Raw genomic sequence first — 19,777 nt, forward strand, 5'->3', positions numbered from 1 at the left:
AAAAGCAGCAAACCCAACAGCGACCATTTAACTCTGCCACGAAGAGCCTTCAGACTCTGGAGGTGGGCGATCAATAAAAACAACTTGAATTCACAAAACAATTGTAATGTAAAACATTCCAAAATGTTTTACAGGTGCACTATCAGATAAAATGAATCAAAACCTTTCCCTACGATGATATTTCCTTTCTCTGGAGCTTTGTATTATCCCATATTTATACTGTAGGGTTGCCTCCTGATCCTTTTTTGATAGGTTTCACCTGCTTCTTCCAATTTAAAGTGCAGTTGGCAGCAAACTTAAACATTAACTGCCAGGTGGTGGTATCGTGGCATCCATTACTTTGGATCTGGCTGCAGTACAATTTGGCATTCAACCAATCTTGCAGTTTAGAAAATTATTGGCCTTTATGGGCAAAGAGTGCAAGAGGAGATAAAATGAGACAGAATACAAAAGTGAGAAGAAACATGCAAAAGAGAAAAGGACAGGATATGAAAGGTGGTGACTGATGGTAGAAAGATAAAATATGACTGAAAAAAAGGGTGTTAAAGAGGAAGAGAACATGATTCAGAAAGAATATAAAAGTAAAAAAAGAAATTGAGAGAATGTCCACAGAAACAAAGGTACAGTTGCATAGGAAAGACAGAATGTTGAAACGGAGAGAGAAGCGAATCAAAGAAGGGGAAGCAGGTATGTTTTACCCACATTGTGGCATTTTATAAGAGATTTATTTTCTTCTTGGAAAAACTTAAACACAATTACAATATCATGGTATTCCAAAATGAGAAATTAAATGCTGAATATGGGTGTCCGGGTAACACCCTGTTGTGCATCTTCTCCTTCTTCTTCTTGCGTTTGAGGCAGCAGAAGTCTGCAGCAGGCTGATGCCATCCGGTTCGACATCTTAGGTGCCCGCCCTAAAAAGGGCGCATGCTCCAAGTTGGCGCCAAGCTGCGGCGCTGCTTGCATCCATTTCTGAGGATGTAGATACAGGTGCACAACCTTTTATCCGAAGATCCAAATAACGAAAACCTCCGAATAGCGGCCATTTTTTCAGTCCTTGAAGAAAGGTCCTTGAAAACGTTCACCGAGGGTGGCCCACAGAGGCGATAGCGGAACCTCCGGTCGGTCCTCGAAGAAAGGGGAACTAAATCCCCATTCATAAAAGAGAAGGTGAGGGTATATTGCGCGGGAGGGTTAATAATTGACAATCTGCTGCTGTCTGCCCGCTGAGTTAAAAAGTTCCCACGGTAGACTCAGTGTATCGTGAGTCTTGCGTGGGAACTTTTTAACTCAGCGGGCAGGAAGCAGCAGATTGTCGCTCCCTTCAGTTTCACCCCACCTACACCCCTCTGCTTCCCGGCCATGTGTGTGACCCCTTCCCTCCCCTCTCCAGCTCCCCGCCCATTGCACCGGCATGAGGGCTTTGCACTGTCTTCACGTCGGCGATGCCAGCATACAATGCCAGACACCGGAGACGTCAGGAACAACGGGACACCGACCCCCAGGCCCACTGCAAGCACGGAGATCCCAGAGACCCACAGCCAGCAGCAGCCCAGCCCCGTTCCAACTCCAGAGGAAAACTGCAAACTAGCGGGAGACATCAGGACCACCAGAAGCCGCTCCCCGATGGGCCGCTACGGCGACAAGTGGCAGTTTGCCCACAGCCCGAGCTGCGCCCCCTCATCGGGACACCGACCCCCAGGCCCACTGCAAGCACGGAGATCCCAGATCAGCAACTCCAGCCCAGCCCCGCTCCAACTCCAGAGGAACACGCTCCCCGTAGGGGCAGAAGCTGATGGTGTGCAAGGTACGTCTTGTTCTTGGGGTCGCGCAGCTCGGGCTGTGGGCGAACTGCCACTTGTCGCCGTAGCGGCCCATCGGGGAGCGGATTCCTCTGGAGTTGGAGGGGGAGGGGGGTATTGTGCTGTTTGATCACCCCCTGCTATCCCAGGGACAGGGAGACAGGAAGTTCACCGAGGGCGGCCTGCAGAGGTGACAGCGGAACCTCCGGTCGGTCCTCGACGAAAGGGGAACTAAATCCCCATTCATAAAAGAGAAGGTGAGGGTACATTGCGCGGGAGAGTAGGAATCCCAAGACAAAGTTGAGTGAGCGTTCACCGAGGGTGGCCCGCAGAGGTGACAGCGGAACCTCCGGTCGGTCCTGGAAGAAAGGGGAACTAAATCCCCTTCATAAAAGAGAAGTGGAGGGTATATTGCCCGGGAGGGTATATCGCCTACCTGGAAGAAACCGGACATTTTTTCCAGGATGTCGTCTGCACACCAAAGCTCACGTTAGGCGCCAAATGCACGTCGCCTCTGCTGCACACGGATATAAGAGTGTGAAAATGTCGCCTTAGGCCGCCTAAGGGCATGTAGCCCCGCTAGGGTGACATGAGTGCGAGAGGTGATTCAATGCTGCGGTCACATTTACAAATTCAGGAATTCATTCAACACACTGCATTTCATACAGACATTTATTCTGCAAGAAAAAACTACATTGAAGACTCAAACTCGCGACCGAGGAACTGCCGGGATCAAGGCGCAAACTCGCGACCTTGCGGATATGAGCCGAGCACTCTACCACTGAGCCAGCCATTAAAATCTACGCTGAAAAATTTCCATTCCGAAGGCCGACAAATTCCGAATTACGAAAAGTGTCTGGTCCCAAGGCTGTTGGATAAAAGGTTGTGCACCTGTACCAGCAAATCTGATCTTGACATAGAATGACTTACAAAATTCTTAAGGGGTTGGACAGGCTAGATGCAGGAAGATTGTTCCCGAAATTGGGGAAGTCCAGAACAAGGGGTCACAGTTTAAGGATAAGGGGGAAATCTTTTAGGACCGAGATGAGAAAAACATTTATCACACAGAGAGTGGTGAATCTCTGGAATTCTCTGCCACAGAAGGTAGTTGAGGTCAGTTCATTGGCTATATTTATGAGGGAGTTAGATGTGGCCCTTGTGGCTAAAGGGATCAGGGGGTATGGAGAGAAGGCAGGTACAGGATACCGAGTTGGATGATCAGCCATGATCATATTGAATGGCGGTGCAGGCTCGAAGGGCCGAATGGCCTATTTTCTATGTTTCGATGTTACTATGTAATAGTACAGCACAGCCCTTTGGCCCACAATGTCTGCAGCAAACATGATGCCAAGTTAAACAAGTCTCCTCTGCCTGCATGTGATCTATATTCTGTACATCCCCTGCATACCCATGCAACTATGATGTACTTCAACCCTGAAATATTTTAACGTTTGACTGTATAGATTAAACAACCTTACAAGCATAGCTACTTTAAATCCACTGCAGTAGATACTTGCACCACTTTTTGGCTCCAATTGTTTCTAGCAACTTGGTCGAACCAAATAGAAATCATGCATGTTTATTTAGTTGTATTATGAGAATTGTTAGCACGGGATGGGAGATTGCAACCTTCCCATGATCCACCCTGTTTCGACGGATGCAATCAACCTGGGGTGCACAAACAGAAGATCAAACAGAACAAGTTATCTTACAACTTTAGGCTGTGCACGCCATATGCAAGAAGAAGAATTGTTAGCACCGGAAATGAACTGCGTGGAAGTGGATGAAAGTAACAAACATTAAAAATAGAACCTCACCTGACTCCTGTCCTTGTCCACTTTCTTGAAGCATTTATTCAACGACAGATTGTGTCTAACAGAGTTTTTCCACCCAGTTGGAGCATTTGCAAAGTAAGGGAAATGTTCTAGGATCCAGTTGTATATATCCTTAACAGGCAGGCGTTTGCTGGGCGAGTCCTCAATAGCCATAAATATGAGGCAGCTGAAGGAATAAGGGGGTTTGCAATTAGGGTTTTGCTTGGCATCATAGGGCTGGTCAGAATGAGCAGGGGATGGAGGAGTATCATCATCAATATCCTGAACAGGACTGACACTACGCAGTCCTGTGTCTCCAAAACTTTTGAGCAAGTTCTTGCTCTCATGTAGCCAGTTTAGATTTGTTAACTCTTCGTCCTCCATGGCCACTTTTTCCAAACAGATGGCAGGCAAGCAACTGCTCGTTATGTCCAACTCTTCCACCTCCTGGAGTGCCTTGGTTAGTGAACTCCCCGGGTAACACTGGCTCAGTCCGCTCGAAACACTAATTCCCGAGCCTTCTGGCTTCTTGCTGGGAGGCATGACTGGACCCATTTAGACCGACGTTCCTAATGGAAGCAAAACAAAAAAGTTAGGCCAGATGCGCACATCATCAGTTAAGTGATTTCTCCCCCACCTCTCAGCGATGCCAATGAGCTGAAATAACTTTGGCTACAAATGGAACTTCAAATCCCTTGAGCCTCTAAGCAGGAAAATTATATCATGGCTGACAGTAAAGTAATTTAGCTGCAGAGTTGCTATAGCAACTTGCTACTCTGTTTGTACTTAATTTACTTATTGCCAGTCTAGTCCCACAAGGATTTGACTAGCATTGTACCTCTGAAACCAACATATAGTGGAACATTTTGAAACAAAATATTATAATCTGAGGCTGTGATAGGAAATTAAAAACAAACGCAATGAAATAATACCAGTTGTGGGAGACAACTTTGTCAAGAAATTTCACATGGCTAAAGTTCACTTACTAGCTGGAGGGGGGAAATTACAGGCTTGTTTGAGTTGATGCCCTAAACATTCTTCAATGAATTTCATTATTTGGCCAAATCATAATGATGAAGCCGGAACATCACAATTGTTCTAATAAAAGTCATAAATCCTTAAAACAGAATGTAGTTACACTGGTCAGTGAATAGCCAACACAGACTCCAGCTTTACGATAAATCTAATTTTACTCAGCACTATAAAAACAATCTGGAATTGGCCTCAGTGCCCCAGATTCACGTTAACTATTTGTGTACAACAAGATCGCTCACAGACCTAGTAGATCTGAACACCCTGTATTTTTACACCACCTTCCACATTCCTTTATGTCATAACCAACCATGTATGTCTGAAGTGTCTGAGACGTTTTGCAGGAAATCAAAGCAGCCAATCTGCACGCCAAGTCAAATAGTCTAATAACCCATTTCTTACATGAATAACAACTAATTGGATAAAGAATCCGTGAAGAATTTACAAAGATTTATGGGGAAGAGCGAGCTGAAAAAGTGACAAAAATATGGAATATTATTTTCTCTGGAAATTATGCTCCTGTACAAAAGAAATGGATCCTTAATTAATGAAAAGTTTTTCATTGTACCTGCTCCTCAAAATCACCAATGAATAGCAGTAAAATATAAAAAGGAAAATTTCTTAGACAGCAAAGCATCTTTTCCCATCGGAAGCCATGTTTCTTTATTCCAGGATAATCTTTCAATTTGCTTAAGCTGTTACTGTGAAAAAAATTATGCCGGAAGGTATTTATAAAAGCCCCAGCTTCTTTAATGGCGGAATACTAACTAGTATGTGCCAGAACATAAATTTCATGCAAAATCCTTCCGTAATGCAGTGTGTGTTCAGACAGTTACTTTGATGCAATATCTGCTGAGTTAGGAGTGAGTGAGGAGGTTATCTGTAGAGCCTGAAATTGAAAACAAATGTTGACGTAATACTTGTGTAGTCTCAAAACCAGATCTTTTTCCAGAAATTTAACAATGCTTTGTCGTGTAAGATGAACAAAAACAGATGGGCGCAAATCCCAGATTCTACTCGTGTCTTTCCCAGGCACCAGATAACAGAACAATTGAGTATTTATCCCAGTGGACATGGAAACTGACACTGCAACATAAGTTAAGCATGTTTGTTTCACTGCACTCACTACAACATACCCGAATAGTTGGAACTCCTCTACAACCCTGTATATTCACTCTCTCCATCGTTGAGCTATTGCGACTGCAGAGTATACCATCTAAAAAAGTGTGCATTTATTCACCAAAACTATTCTGCCACCGTCTCCCAAACATAAAATTTCCACCATCAAGTATGATGAAGGAATGCCACTTCCTATAGATTCACTTCCAAATCCACAACATTATCACTTAGCATTATATCACCATTTTTAAACTATCATTGACTTTAAATCCTTAAACTCCCCTACCAACAGCTACAAATATACGTTATCAGCTATTCTACCTAAATCAGACCATGATAGTGCCAAAACCACAGTATGTAGAGCAATTGTGGTAGTGTAAAGCCTGCCGTGGTTCGGTATATCGCGTATGTTTACTGGAACATGAAGAAGGAAGACAATTTAAAGGAAGACAATTTGAAATCAGAAGCATGAAGCTGGAAGTAGTTCTGGATTTTTGCTGGTGTGTCGATATCTCACCAAAGTGACCACTCTAAGGACATTAGCAGATTGCCTTGCAAGTAGGAGGCCAAGGAGAGCGCAGTGGGAGCATTAAGCGACACGCCTATAGGGTCGAGAGTAGTCGCCCAAAGAGTCGTACCTTTTTCTAGTCGCCGCTGGATTTTCAACATGTTGAAAATTTTCGGCAACCTGCTGTGACTATGACGGGTGCCGACAAGTCGTCAAAATATTTGTGTAAGTGGGACAGGTCCTTTAAAATCAAGCCAAGCTCCAGGCTGCCAAATGCAGACACCTCTGGGCTCCAAGAAATATGCACACAGAAATTGGTTTAGTCAGTGAACATGTCCAACACCACACAAGTTGTAGGTTTGTCTTGTCCGCAAAGTGAAGCATTATATTCCTTCACTTGCTCTAAGCTAAACTCTGAAAGAGCATCGAATGAGCTGAAGATAAAATTGGACCATTTATTATGCAAATTCCACTAGTGGTATCCTCTCCACGGGCTAATAAAATCCTTGAATCATTTTTAAAACAAATATGGTCTTGGTGGTGAATTCTAGGAGCACACCACATTTGATTCAGTACATCAGTGACTACACTTCAATTGCTGAAAACACTTTGAAACGTCTTGAAATTGGAAAGGCAATAAATAAATACAAAAGTTTTATTTTTCTTTGTGTGCCTATCATATTGATATAAAATCTCACTGTTCTACAACAGAGGTGTACATACAAATATAATTATTTAGTCATAGTATCTCTTCCCACTTTCCCTGCTTGGTTTTATGAAAAAATAAGGATTTTGTTTCCTTCACAAATAAAATAACCGGACAGTTAAATTTCATATGGTTTGTAAGTTATCTTAACTGTATGAAAGTCATCATTGTCCTATCATCTTATAACTGTTTCTCCCCAAAACTGGAGAAAACTGTTGAAATGGGTTGAATATATTTTTAAAAGATAATTTACAAAGTTTTCATCATTTACCACAACTTCGAGCTGTTAAAAAGAGAAAAAAAGTTGGCAAGCAAGGACTGCTTTGCTACACATTCTGAACAACCCAAGCAAAACACAACAGCAAATTCCCTGAGAGTGGCCGTCCCTGTTACAAGCACGGACACTGCCAACCTGTTATTTTACCCTTCTGCTGAACAGAAGACTCATGTATTGTCAACCACGAAAAACTTGTTCAAACTCTCAAAACCAACTAATGTGCCCATTCATGCGAGTGATAAATTATTCACCAAAGCTCTGATCCTACACCAGTTCACAAAAGTAAACTTTAAACAAGAGAAGCCAAGCCCTCAACCAGAAGAACAAAGCAAGAGCACATGTTGCACATAAAGCTGGAGTAACCCAGCGGGTCAGAAAGCATTTCTGGAGAAAAGGAAAAAGGGTCACGACCCAAAACATCACCTATTCCCTTTCTCCAGAGATGCTGTCTGACCCGCTGAGTTACTCCAGCTTTTTGTGTCTATCTTCGATTTAAACCTGCATCTGTAGTTCCTTCCTACACAGCACATTTTGCACTTCATTTAACAGACGTTCCTATCGAATATGAAGTTAATTCTGGTGACGTTTTATTAAGCCACTAACCCATTTCCGACTCCTTATCAGCCAATTATGAACGACTGTCATTTAGCCAATTATGAACAACTTAAATCGAAAGGAAATAAATAAAAAGAAAATAAACATAAAGAAAACATATAGACACAAATCAGAGTAGCTTCCACATTCATCCAGTCAGATTTCACCACCTTTCTGCTAAAGGGGATGTGTTGTTAATAAACCAGCCCCTACACTATCTCACACCTTGCCCGAGCAGCCTGTCTAACAAGTAGGATCATCCTAGCATTGATTGGTGCAAATCTCTTTCGCTTCCTGTAATAGAAAGCGCTTCTCAGAACTTTATTTCCCCAACACTCAGTGTGGTGTCAGTCTCACCTTGCGACACCACAATTACAGCAGAGTGAAGAGAAGCAAAACATACAAGGACAATAGCTGCAATAGATGACAGCTTTGTAAAAATACATTTCACCAATGTCTTTTGATTAATCTATGATAAACTGTACTAAGCTTTGCCAGCTGGCATTTTATAGGATGGTCAAAGATTTTTATGAGGCAACAAACATACCGTATATATATATATACCCAAATCACAGACGCAGCCATAATATTCAAGTTGGAAAAATGAACTTTTATTAAAACAAGACCCAAGTTACATCATCTCATGGATCAGTTTTGTCATTATTTTAACTCCTTAGCTGCTCAATTTGTTTTGCAATGTTGCTAATTGAGATCAAAGGTTTCCGAAAATATTTCACAAACAAGACAGATAACTATAGGCCACCTGGTTTGTGGTGCAGGCTTATAGATACATCTTGGTCTTGGCCAAAATTAGGGCAAGTCCATTAAATACTGAGACAACCAAAGTTATTACCTTCGCTCTCTACCACAAGCTCCAAACTCTCCACAACTACTCTCTGGCCCTACACAATTTTTTCACAACACTACTGTCTGCAACTCGAACAGACTTTGCATTCTCATATTCTACCATCACTAAGGTCACTCACCTCCATTATATCATTCCCCTCATCCCAACTTCTCCCTAGACTCTCACCAATCCTGGCGACCTCCCAGTGCTTCCTTTCGTCAGCCGCCTAAGAAACACCAAACCAAAAAGGAACAGGAGTAAGCCAAACAACCTTCCAACATTCAATTTTTGACAGAATAACAATATCAAAGCCACTTTCCTGCTCTATACTCCATATCTCTTGACGTATTTATTGCCACAAAATATTATGTTTTTGTTAAATGTATCCAGGTCAGGTCGGGGGGGAGTTCCCCCCGCCCTGGGTATCGTGTAATCCCGTGCTACCCGCTCCATGGTCGCATAGTCCGCGACTAAACCATCTCCCCCACCTGGTTTGCCAGGTGAGGAGGGATTTGTGGACTCCCAGCAGGACCAAAAACAAGACCTGTCAAAGGGTGGATGTGCTTCTAGCGAGCCAACGGCCATCCATACTTCAGTAGATGTTGCGATCACTGTCGTACATGGCGTTGTAAGGCACCGTGCCCGTTGATGTTTTCAATGATGATGATGATGACCCAAAAATCTGTTAACATATGGGGGTAAAGAACTTCACAATCCTCCACAATGCAGGAATTTTCTCACCTTAAATAGCTGACCCCCTTAATTTGAGGTTTCAACTCTCCAATTCAATATTATTCAGTCAGTGGAAATGATCCCTTCACACTATCCATCTGTAAACTTCAGCTCAACCAAAACTCAGGTAGTTAATTTCTAACTTACACCATGCCTCAATTAATCACTCTTCACACCAATATACACAAAGGCATGTTCTAGCAAAACCTGCATTTTAAGATCTCTACACTGCCTCACCCAAACTTTGTTACCTTCTTTGGCCCCACAACACAATCCTCCAATTATCATTCCTCAGGTGTCTTCAGATTCCGCCACTCACTCCCCTCTCATACCTTTCACCTTCTGTAAAATTCAACCTCTTTCCTCCTCGGTAAAGTACTCCCAGAAACCCATGACCATCTGCTAGTGAACTTAACAGGAAGCATTTTGGGTTGTTTTATTTCAGAAAAGTGATTGGGGATTAAAAATGTTGACACAGAATCCTCATTTTTACAGAAAATGCTGGAAATACTCAGCAAGTCAGGCCAAAAGGTCTTTAGCATGGAACGTTAACTCTGTTTTTCGTCTCACAAATAAGGCCTGACCTACTGGGTACTTCCTGCATTTTCTGTTTTCATTTTACAGTTCAAATACTTGCACTAGATTTGATTTTCACTTCTCAATTTAACATCTTATTTTGGAAGTCTGCTTAACAATTTCTAACATGATAAGTCATCCCAGATTATGTATAGAAGTCCTGAACTTGAACTTGAAATAATGACATTGGTGAATAATCATATCTGCCTCCACCACCCCCACCCCGAGCAGTGCATTACAGGCACCCATCTTACTCTGAAAAAATTGCCCCATACATCACCTTTAAACTTTATCCCTCTCACCTTAAAGTTATGCGCTCAAGTCTTTGACATTTCCACCCTGGGGGGAAACAAGGCTCTGACCAATTCTACACTATATGTCCCTCACAAAATTTTATATACTTCTATTATGTCTCCCTTAGCCTCTGATGCTCATGAGAAAATAATCCAAGTCTGATTAGTACGGGTGCCAGGGGTTATGAGGCGAAGGCAGGGGAATGGGGTTGAGAGGCAACGATAAATCAGTCGTGTTTGAATTGCGGGGTAGATACGCTGGGCCGAATTGCCTAATTCTGCTCCTAGAACTTATGAACTTACTCCAACCTTTCCTTACAGCTAATGCCTTCAAATCCAGGCACTAGTGCTGCTTGGTCAGTGTGATTTTAAGACATTGACGATCACAATGTTATTATAAATTTCTTCATAGAACATCACTTCTTCCAAGCCATCCTTTCTCTTTCAATGCCTATTAGCAAAAGGCAATTAACTGATCATTTTATCTCATTTGTTCTTATAGATAAATTAATGCCACGTTTTCCCCAGCTCTTTCACGTAAATCCTTACACATGTTAGTTGTGACTTGTTTCAAAGCAGTAAGCTTTATTTATTGGCAGCAACCCCTTCATCCAATAGTTGCAACATACAAAAGAGCATCCTTCAAACGTTTGCAATGTAAGGTGTTGTCCTGTTGTTTCAATGTCCTCTGGGTGACAGATCACCACTGCTGCATGGTGTGCAGCCAGCAGCCTCCGAAGAAAAGGCCTGTTTGCCTGCTTTAACGCTGCTGTTTGTTTTTGTATTTGCACATTACTGAACACTGAAGTCAACCTTGTGCTCCATTCCACTTACATCAAAAGCCTAAGTTAACTTAACCAAACACTGAATCAGCTCTGTATGCATTCCTAAACCTGTTGTACCAGCATTGGGCATATGTCAGTTCATTCCAGATCTGCTTCATATCTCTACAAATCAACAAAGAGCAATTCATAGATCTCTCTGAGAATTGAAAACCCCTCGGTCTTGTGTGGCAAAATTAGAACTCATCTTCTAATTGTAAATGATTTTATTTGGTTATTATTTTAGCTTCAGTTTGAGAATAGTTTTATTTAGTTACTACAAGGTAAAAATATAATGTACAGAGCTAATAACCAATGTAACTCCACGTACTTCCCAAATGATTCTGAATGTTCAAACATGTTAACTCTCTCCACAGAATGCTGTCTAATCTGCCGAGTGTTTCCAGTCAACTGGAAAAGATATCCCTCTTCAAATAACATTTTCCTTACCTCAACATTTCTAATGGCATTTTAAAAAAAAATCAGAAGAAAGCATTCAGTAAAGGAATAGTTAAAAACCATTCTAAAAAGCACATCAACGCTCTGATGCATGTTACAACACTTGCCTTGTAAGTTCTCTTAATTTAATCAAATATCATGATTGGTGTTTGGTGACTTCAAGTCACTACCCAGTGTGCTGAACTGCAAACAGAAGTTGAATTGCCAAGATTTTTTTCTTGGCAGTGCGTCAGGCTCCCCTTTGCCTCCATGAGTGATTTTACAGTTTGGTTTAAGCTAGGGACAAAACAAAAATCTACTGTGAGTGATATTTGCCATCTGTTCTTTATTTAAAATAAGCATTAGTGAATTTTAAAAGAAATCTTGTCAATAAACCAGGCCAGGATTTGATATGAGATGCAAAAGCATAAGACATCTCAAATTCCCACAAAAATTAGCTTTTTGCCTGGGGGGGGGGGGGGGGGGGGGGGGGGGGGGGGGGGGTAACAACTGCCCAGTGCGGAAAGTCTTGTTTTGAAAATATGCTTACAGCAATTATGTGTCATTAAGACAAAGTCTGTCTTACTCATCACTTTTTGCGGGAAAATACTGAACAAACATAAAGACATCTTGGAAGCAAAAATACTCTGTATTTACCGAGGAGAAAGACTAGAGGAGGGAAGAACTTGGAGCAGTCAAGGAAGTGTCTTGAGGGCAGCCAGTGTTACGGTTGAAGAGGTGCTGAAGGTACTAATGTGTATGAAGGTAGACAAATCTGTAGGGCTTGATCAGATATATCTGAGGACATTGCGGGAAACAAGAGAGGGAATTGCCAGAGCCCTGGTTGAATTTTACGAGTCTTTTTTAAATACAGGACCGGTGCCGGAAGACTGGAGGCTGGCAAATGTTGTGCCGCTATTCAAGAAGGGCTGCAGGAAAATGCTGGTAACTCTAGGTCGACGAGCTTAACACCTGGTAGTTGAAAAGTTACTCAAGGGTATTCTGAGGGATAGGATATACAAGCATTTAGACGGACAAGGGCTGATTAGGGATAGTCAGCCTGGTTTTCAATCAATCAATCAATCAATCAATCAATCAATCAATTCATCAGTTTTATTCATCACATACACATATAAGTACAGTGAGATTGATTTGCCAGCAGCGGTACAATGAAAAAAGAACACACAATCTATATTACTAAAAGTCTGATCTTGAACACTTCCTGTTGTTCTGTATATTGATTTTAGAAAAAACGCTCCCGCTCACGGCTGTGATTTTTGGCCATCTCACTCAGAGTCCCCCTCCGCTGTGCAGTACAAGAGGATTTTTCCCATCGATAAAAAATAAAACAGTTATTAGTGTTTAAAAAATGTTGTGATTCTCTCTCCTGTCAATCATGCTATGAAGGCCACGCCCCTTCTGGTGGGAGGGGAGAGGCTATAAAACCCAGAAGTGTGGGCGTGACTCAGTCTCTGCAAGATGGAGGAGGGAGAGGTCACGACTCGCTGTCTTTAGTGGCCTTGCACCCTGCTTGAAATGGTATGAAACTGCACTTGAATTTGGTGGTCTTGCACCCTGCTTGAAATGGAATTTCAAGGAATAGCCGTGAGTCAACTGCCAGCCCACCAGCCGTGCGTGAGTGAGCTGCCAGCACAACAGGCTTGAGTGACTGAGCTGCCACCCCAAGAATCCATTAGGCCCACAATGTCCATGCTAGCCTGCTGGAAACCAGTCCCTTCAGCCCACAACACCCATACTAGCCCTCCAGAAAGCCCTCCCCCCCCCCACCAGCCACCAATATTGGAATTGGTGGAGAGGTGGAATATTGCGTTGGTGGACCAGCCCTCCCGTATGGACCAGCCCTCCCGTATGCAACGGGTCCCACTTAGTCTAGTACACAATAAAATTTAACACAAACATACACCACAGCATTCTTCACTGTGGTGGAAGGCACATAGTACAGTCAATTCTCCTCCATTGTTCACCCGTGGCTGGGGCCATAAACCTCCGCAGTCACCGCTACGGACGGCCCGATGTACAGGCCCGCTCGTCGGGACGGTTGAACACACTTGGAGATCCCGAATCGGTGCTTTCCTACTGGAGACCGCAGCTACGGGATGTTATAGGCTGCAAGCCGGCGGTTGGAGCTCTTCTCTGGCTGTCCCCGGCGAGGGAACCCAGGCTCCAGATGGTAAGCCCACGCCACACATGCGGCTAGTAGCTCCGCAGACCGCAGCTTCAGGATGTTATAGGTCGCGGGCCGACAATCGGAGCACATCTCCGGGGATCCCCAACACGCCCGCGGGTAGAAGCTCCGCAGACCTCGGCTTCAGGATGTAACAGTCCGCAGGCTAGTGATCGGAGCACTCCCTTCTGGCGACCCCGGCAACAGCTCGCCCGCTCCGCAATGAAAAGTCCACGCTGCGCCCACTGCTGAAACTCCGGGCCCAACTCCGGGAAAAAGGCTGCTCCAATCCATGGTATTAGACCGAGAGGGAAGCGACATGGAAAAAGTCGCCTCTCCGTGGAGGAGGCAACCGAATGCGGTTCCCCCTTACCCCCCCCTCACTATCCCCCCCACAAGACACACCAAGGGACACTAAAACAAACATTTGGACACAAAGGTTGATGAGGGCAGAGCTGTAGATGTTGTATACATGGATTTTAGCAAGGCATTCAACAAGGTTCTGCATGGTAGGCTGCTATGGAAGGTTAGATCGCATGGGATCCAAGGATAGCTGAATGGATTGAAAATTGGCTTTATGGAAGGAAGCAGGGGGTGATGATGAAATGTTGCTTCTCGGACTGAATGTCTGTGACTACTGGTGTGCCTCAGGGTTCGGTGCTGGGCCCGTTACTGTTTGACATCTACATCAATGATTTGGATGAGAACATACAGGGCAAGATTAGCAAGTTTGCTGATGATACAAAAGTGAATAGTTTTGCAGATAGTGAAGATGGTTGTGAACGATTGCAGCAGGATCTGGATCGATTGGCCAGGTGGGCTGAGGAATGGTTGATGGAATTTAATACAGAGAAATGTGAGGTGTTGCATTTTGGGAAGTCTAACATGGGCAGGACCTGCACAGTGAATGGTAGGCCTCTGGGGAGTGTTGTAGAGCAGAGGGATCTAGGAGTGCTGGTGCATGGTTCCTTGAAGATCAAGTCGCAGGTAGATAAAGTGAACAGAAAGACTTTTGGTGCATTGGCCTTCATCAGTCTTGGGTATTGATTATAGAAGTTGGGAGGTCATGTTGCAGTTCTACAAGACGTTGGTGAGACCGCGTTTAAAATATTGTGTTCAGTTCTGGGCACCATGTTATAGGAAAGATGTTGTCAAGCTGGAAAGGGTAGAGAGAAGATTTAAGAGGATGTTGCCAGAACTAGAGGATCTGAGCCACAGGGAGAGGTTGAGTAGACTGGGAATCTACTCCCTGGAGCGCAGGAGGATGAGGGGTGATCTTATAGGGGTACATAAAATCATGAGAGGAATAGATCGGGTAGATGAACACAGTATCTTGCTTACAGTAGGTGAATCGAGGACCAGAGGACATAGGTTTATGGTGTAGGGAAAAAGATTTAATAGGGATCTGAGGGGATACTATTTCACACAATGGGTGGTGGGTGTATGGAACAAGCTACCAGAGGACTATCCCAAAGTTTAAGAAGCAGTTACACAGGTACATGGATAGGACAGATTTGGAGGGATATGGACCAAGCGCAGGCAGGTGGGACTATTGTAGCAGGGACATGTTGGCCGGTGTGGGCAAGTTGGGCCGAAGGGCATGTTTCAACACTGTATCATTCTATGAATTTATACCTACTAGTTTACATAACACAAAAATGGTGCTAAAGTTAAAAAAAAAGACACAGTGCTGGAGTAACTCAGCGGGTCAGGCAGCATCTCTGGAGAACAAAGATCATTGACGTTTTGGGTCAGGGAAGGTACCAGGTTATAAAAAATACTGGAGTTGCGCTATCAGGTTATTAAAATAAAATTGCACCTCACACCAATTTTTCAATCATCATCATCAATTTAATTTCCTGACAGCATTCCAATGAAATTGACAATGACCTTCAGTACTGGATGAAGGAGGAGGCCTTTCAGGACATTAAGCCTGTACCTGTCATTTAATGAATATGCGATTGGAATATGTTATATCATTCAATTTTACAACCAGGTTTTTACTTGCATTGCTTTACAATAGACAATAGGTGCAGGATTAAGCCATTCGGCCCTTCGAGCCAGCACCGCCATTCAATGTGATCATGGCTGATCATCCCCAATCAGTACCCCTTTCCTGCCTTCTCCCCATATCCCCTAACTCCACTATCTTAAATGCCCTATCTAGCTCTCTCTTGAAAGTGTCCAGAGAACCGGCCCTCTGAGGCAGAGAATTCCACAGACTCACAACTCTGTGTGAAAAAATGTTTCCTCATCTCTGTTCTAAATGGCTTCCCCCTTATTCTTGAACTGTGGCCCCTGGTTCTGGACTCCCCCAACATTGGGAACATGTTTCCTGCCTCTTGCATGTCCAAACCCTTAATAATCTTATATGTTTCGATAAGATCATCTCTCATCCTTCTAAATACCAGAGTATCTGCATGCTTCCAAGGTTTATGTATTGGCTTCAAACAGAGCCATTTAAGAGAGGTATAAATGCAAACTGTACCGAGTGCTTCTGTGCAAGGTCACAGAATCAACAAAGTGAGAAGGCTGCATGAATTAGCAGTTGTGATCAAGCCGACACCTAATTTGGCATTTAGTTTACATTGTTAAGCTCCGATTATTTCTCAGCAGCCATCTAACTCTCATGTTGAAAGCCCAAATGCAGCATTTCTGCCTCTGTAAATCAAAGTAATGAATTGTAAATTGTTAAGCACCCAGCAATGATACATCGTTAAACTACCGTAGGTGTGAGCACTGAAATGCTGAACAAATTTATGAATATGCTACCTTTATATTTCAGCTTTTATTGCTAATGATGGCAATTATGATGTAAATTAATTTACTATCATCTATGGGTAAAACAGGATAATGACTCTGTCTGATTCTGGTGGCACCAATTTTTATTTATTCGTCCACAGTATGCCGATGATGTCACCATTTATTGCCTCGAACTGAGGAAATAGTTATGTTTCGGCCACTTTGGTAGGTCTAGAATCACATACACGCCACACCACTTATGCAGAGCAAATACTCTTCCCTGGAGAGCATTAGTGACCCACGTGGCTTTATATGTCAATCCAGTGGCTTCTTGCTTACTATTAATGAGATTTAAAAAAAAAAAAATTCCAGATTTAAATTACAAATTAACTTTGGCGATGAGATAACTCAAGTTACATTTTACAATTATCCTCAACAGTTGGAAACAGCAGCAATGTAAATGCTTCTTTAAATCATCACAATTGCAATGAATACTCAGCATTCCTTAAGCAAATGAAAAAATTGTTTTAAACAATCAATTGTAAAATATCCAGAAAATAAAAAACATTTTCAACTCCCCCCACAGACAAAGCAATCCCATACAAGGCGAACATATTTGACACTGCAGTAAGATAGGGTAAGTGCAAAGTCCTAATGGTTAGCCTGGTTAGTACAGCTTTTGGAGTGTGGCCAAAGTCCCCTGTTTACATTGCTATCAGCAGGTCTTAGATAAAGCTACATCTATTTGGATGGATTGGTCAATCGTTCATGTAAATGTTAAAAGCAACCTGCATCCTTAGGAGAGGCACATACATCAGTGGCGGCATTTCCTTCCACATTTAATATAGTTTTTCCACTGGGATTTGAATCGTACGGAACAACAATGGTCTCCCACCTCTTTTAAAGCAATATTTGATGAACCACAGACTCATAGTGGGCGACTCTGATTGTAAGAGAGCCACAACAAGCGTATCCACATTGCAGCCCTGGGATTCTCTGAGGCTGCCGCGTCTGCAATCATCATTCACTGAATAAACAGATACACTGGACCTTCCAAAACTACTCCGTGGCAAAACATACACCAACAACTCACTCAGCCTTTTTCATTTAAAAAAACAAATTTCAAGTAAAGTCTTTGAAAACATTTCAAGTGGAATTAGTCTTATAAATAAATGTGTAAGTCTAAAAGTAATAAATTTAAAGAAAGGCATAACCTCACATTTATCTACATTATACTGCATCTGCCATATATCTGCCCACTCACCCACCCTGCATCCTCATAGCCAGGGGCAGAAAACCCCGGGGGGCCAGAGGGGGCACGTCCCCCCCCTTGTTTTGAGTGGTGGGGGACATCCCTCCCAAGTTTTTGTCATCCGGATTTTAAAATCTCCGCTTTCCGCGAGACAGTGGAGGTGGGACTGCTGATCGAGGGCGCCGATTGGACGAGAGAGACATCGGTCAGCAGGCAATGGGGGCGGGCCATGATGATTCAGCGTGATGATTGGAGAGGGAGGAGTGGGGGGGGGGGGGACTGAGGATAGAGAGCGGTGATTGGAGGAGAGAGACGTGGCACAGACCTGCGCTTCATCCGCAGCCAGGATCGGTCCTGGCCGGGTCTCCGGCGCTGCCCTGTCCTCACCCAAGTGCCACCCTCCGTGGGTGGTCAGAGAGGTCGGGAGTCAGACGCGAGCTGTACCCCCAGGCCCACAGCCAGCGCAGAGAAGCAGCGCTAAACCCAGCTCAACTCTGCCTGTCCCACCAGGTGAACCTGCCTGGGCTTGCGGGAAATATGGCCAGCGCGGAGAAGCAGAGCTGGTACCCTGTCAGTCCAGATAGGGCTTGTAGGTTAACCCGGCGAGACAGGCAGAGTTGAGCTGCATTTAGCGCTGGATTGAGCCTTCGAAGCCTTGCGCATGTGTGTGTGAGTGTGCGCATACGCGCGGCCGCCAAAAAATTGTGTCCCCCCGGTCCCCTTCATATTTTGATAGCGAGTTCCGTGCCTGCTCATAGCATCCTCCTCGCAGCTCACACGACCACCCAGCTTAGTGCCATCCTCAAACTTGGAGATGTTACATTTAATTCCCTCATCTAAATCGTTAATATACATTGCAAATAACTGGGATCCCAGCACCGAGCACCCCACTAGTCACTACCTGCCATTCTGAAAAGGACCCGTTAATTCCTACTTCTTGCTTCTTATCTGCCAACCAGTTCTCTATCCATGTCAATACCCAACCCTCAATAGCATGTACTCTAATTTTGCACACTAATATCTTGTGTGGGACCTTGTCAAAGACTTTTTGAAAGTCCAGATGCACGACATCCACTGGCTCTCCCTTATCCATTCTACTTGTAACATTCTCAAAAAATTTAAGATTAGTCAAACATGATTTCCATTTCATAAATCCATGCTGCCTTTGACCGATCCTGTCACTGCTTTCCAAATGCACTGCTATTACATCTTTAATAATCGACTCGAGCATCTTCCCCACTACCGATGTAAAGCTAACTGGTCTATAATTCCCCGTTTTCTCCCTCCTTCCTTCCTTAAAAATTAGGGTTACATTAGCTACTCTCCAATCTACAGGAACTGATGCAGAGTCTACAGAACACTGGGAAGCAATCACCAATGCATCCAAGATTACAAGGGCCACCGCCTTGAGTACTCTGGGATGCAGACCATCAGGGCCTGGAGATTTATCTGTCTTCAGTCCCAACAGTTTACTTTTTTTTTCTTTTTTTTAAATATTTTATTTATTAGAAGTGAATACAATGCATTGGTACAAAAACGATGTTAACATATTACATTCTCTGTACAACTTCCTTTTTTTTTTAAAGAGACAAGTGAGAAAGGAGAGAAGAAAAAGAGGTTGTGAAAAGTGAAGAATAGATTAGTGAGCGTGGGTGAAAAACCAATAAAGAAAAAGTGAAAGAGAAGGAATAAGTGAAGAAGGAAAGCAGGAGGGAGATTATTCCATTGCCACAGTGAGATGGTTTTTTTTAAATATTCTAAATCATCTTTCACCCATACCTGAAACTGTTGGTTTTCATGATACTATGTCACCACATGAATCCAATAAATCAATAAAGAGTCAAGAGTCAAGAGTCAATTTAATTGTCATTTGGACCCCTGGAGGTCCAAATGAAATGCCGTTTCTGCAGCCATACATTACACACAAATAGACCCCAGACACAACATAATTACATTTTACATAAACATCCATCACATAGCTGTGATGGAAGGCCAAAAAAACTTATCTCTCCACTGCACTCTCCCCCCCCCCCCCCCCG

At 43.4% G+C, this 19,777-nt stretch overlaps 1 protein-coding gene across 6 annotated transcripts in view; it reads right to left on the minus strand.

Moving 5' to 3' along the window:
• Positions 1-19,777, minus strand: part of foxn3 (forkhead box N3) — a 329,549-nt gene that overhangs the window by 208,100 nt on the left and 101,672 nt on the right. For 5 of the 6 annotated variants that reach the window (XM_055640202.1, XM_055640201.1, XM_055640200.1 and 2 more), the window contains one exon: positions 3,620-4,185. In XM_055640202.1, the coding sequence (XP_055496177.1) occupies positions 3,620-4,171 (552 nt within the window). In that variant the 5' untranslated portion in view covers positions 4,172-4,185. Of the gene's footprint in view, positions 1-3,619; positions 4,186-8,838; positions 8,926-19,777 lie in introns of those variants that run through there. The other variant, XM_055640204.1, reaches the window with a different exon arrangement.

This window comes from Leucoraja erinacea, chromosome 9 (assembly GCF_028641065.1).
Source record: "Leucoraja erinacea ecotype New England chromosome 9, Leri_hhj_1, whole genome shotgun sequence".
NCBI classification, from domain to species: domain Eukaryota; kingdom Metazoa; phylum Chordata; class Chondrichthyes; order Rajiformes; family Rajidae; genus Leucoraja; species Leucoraja erinaceus.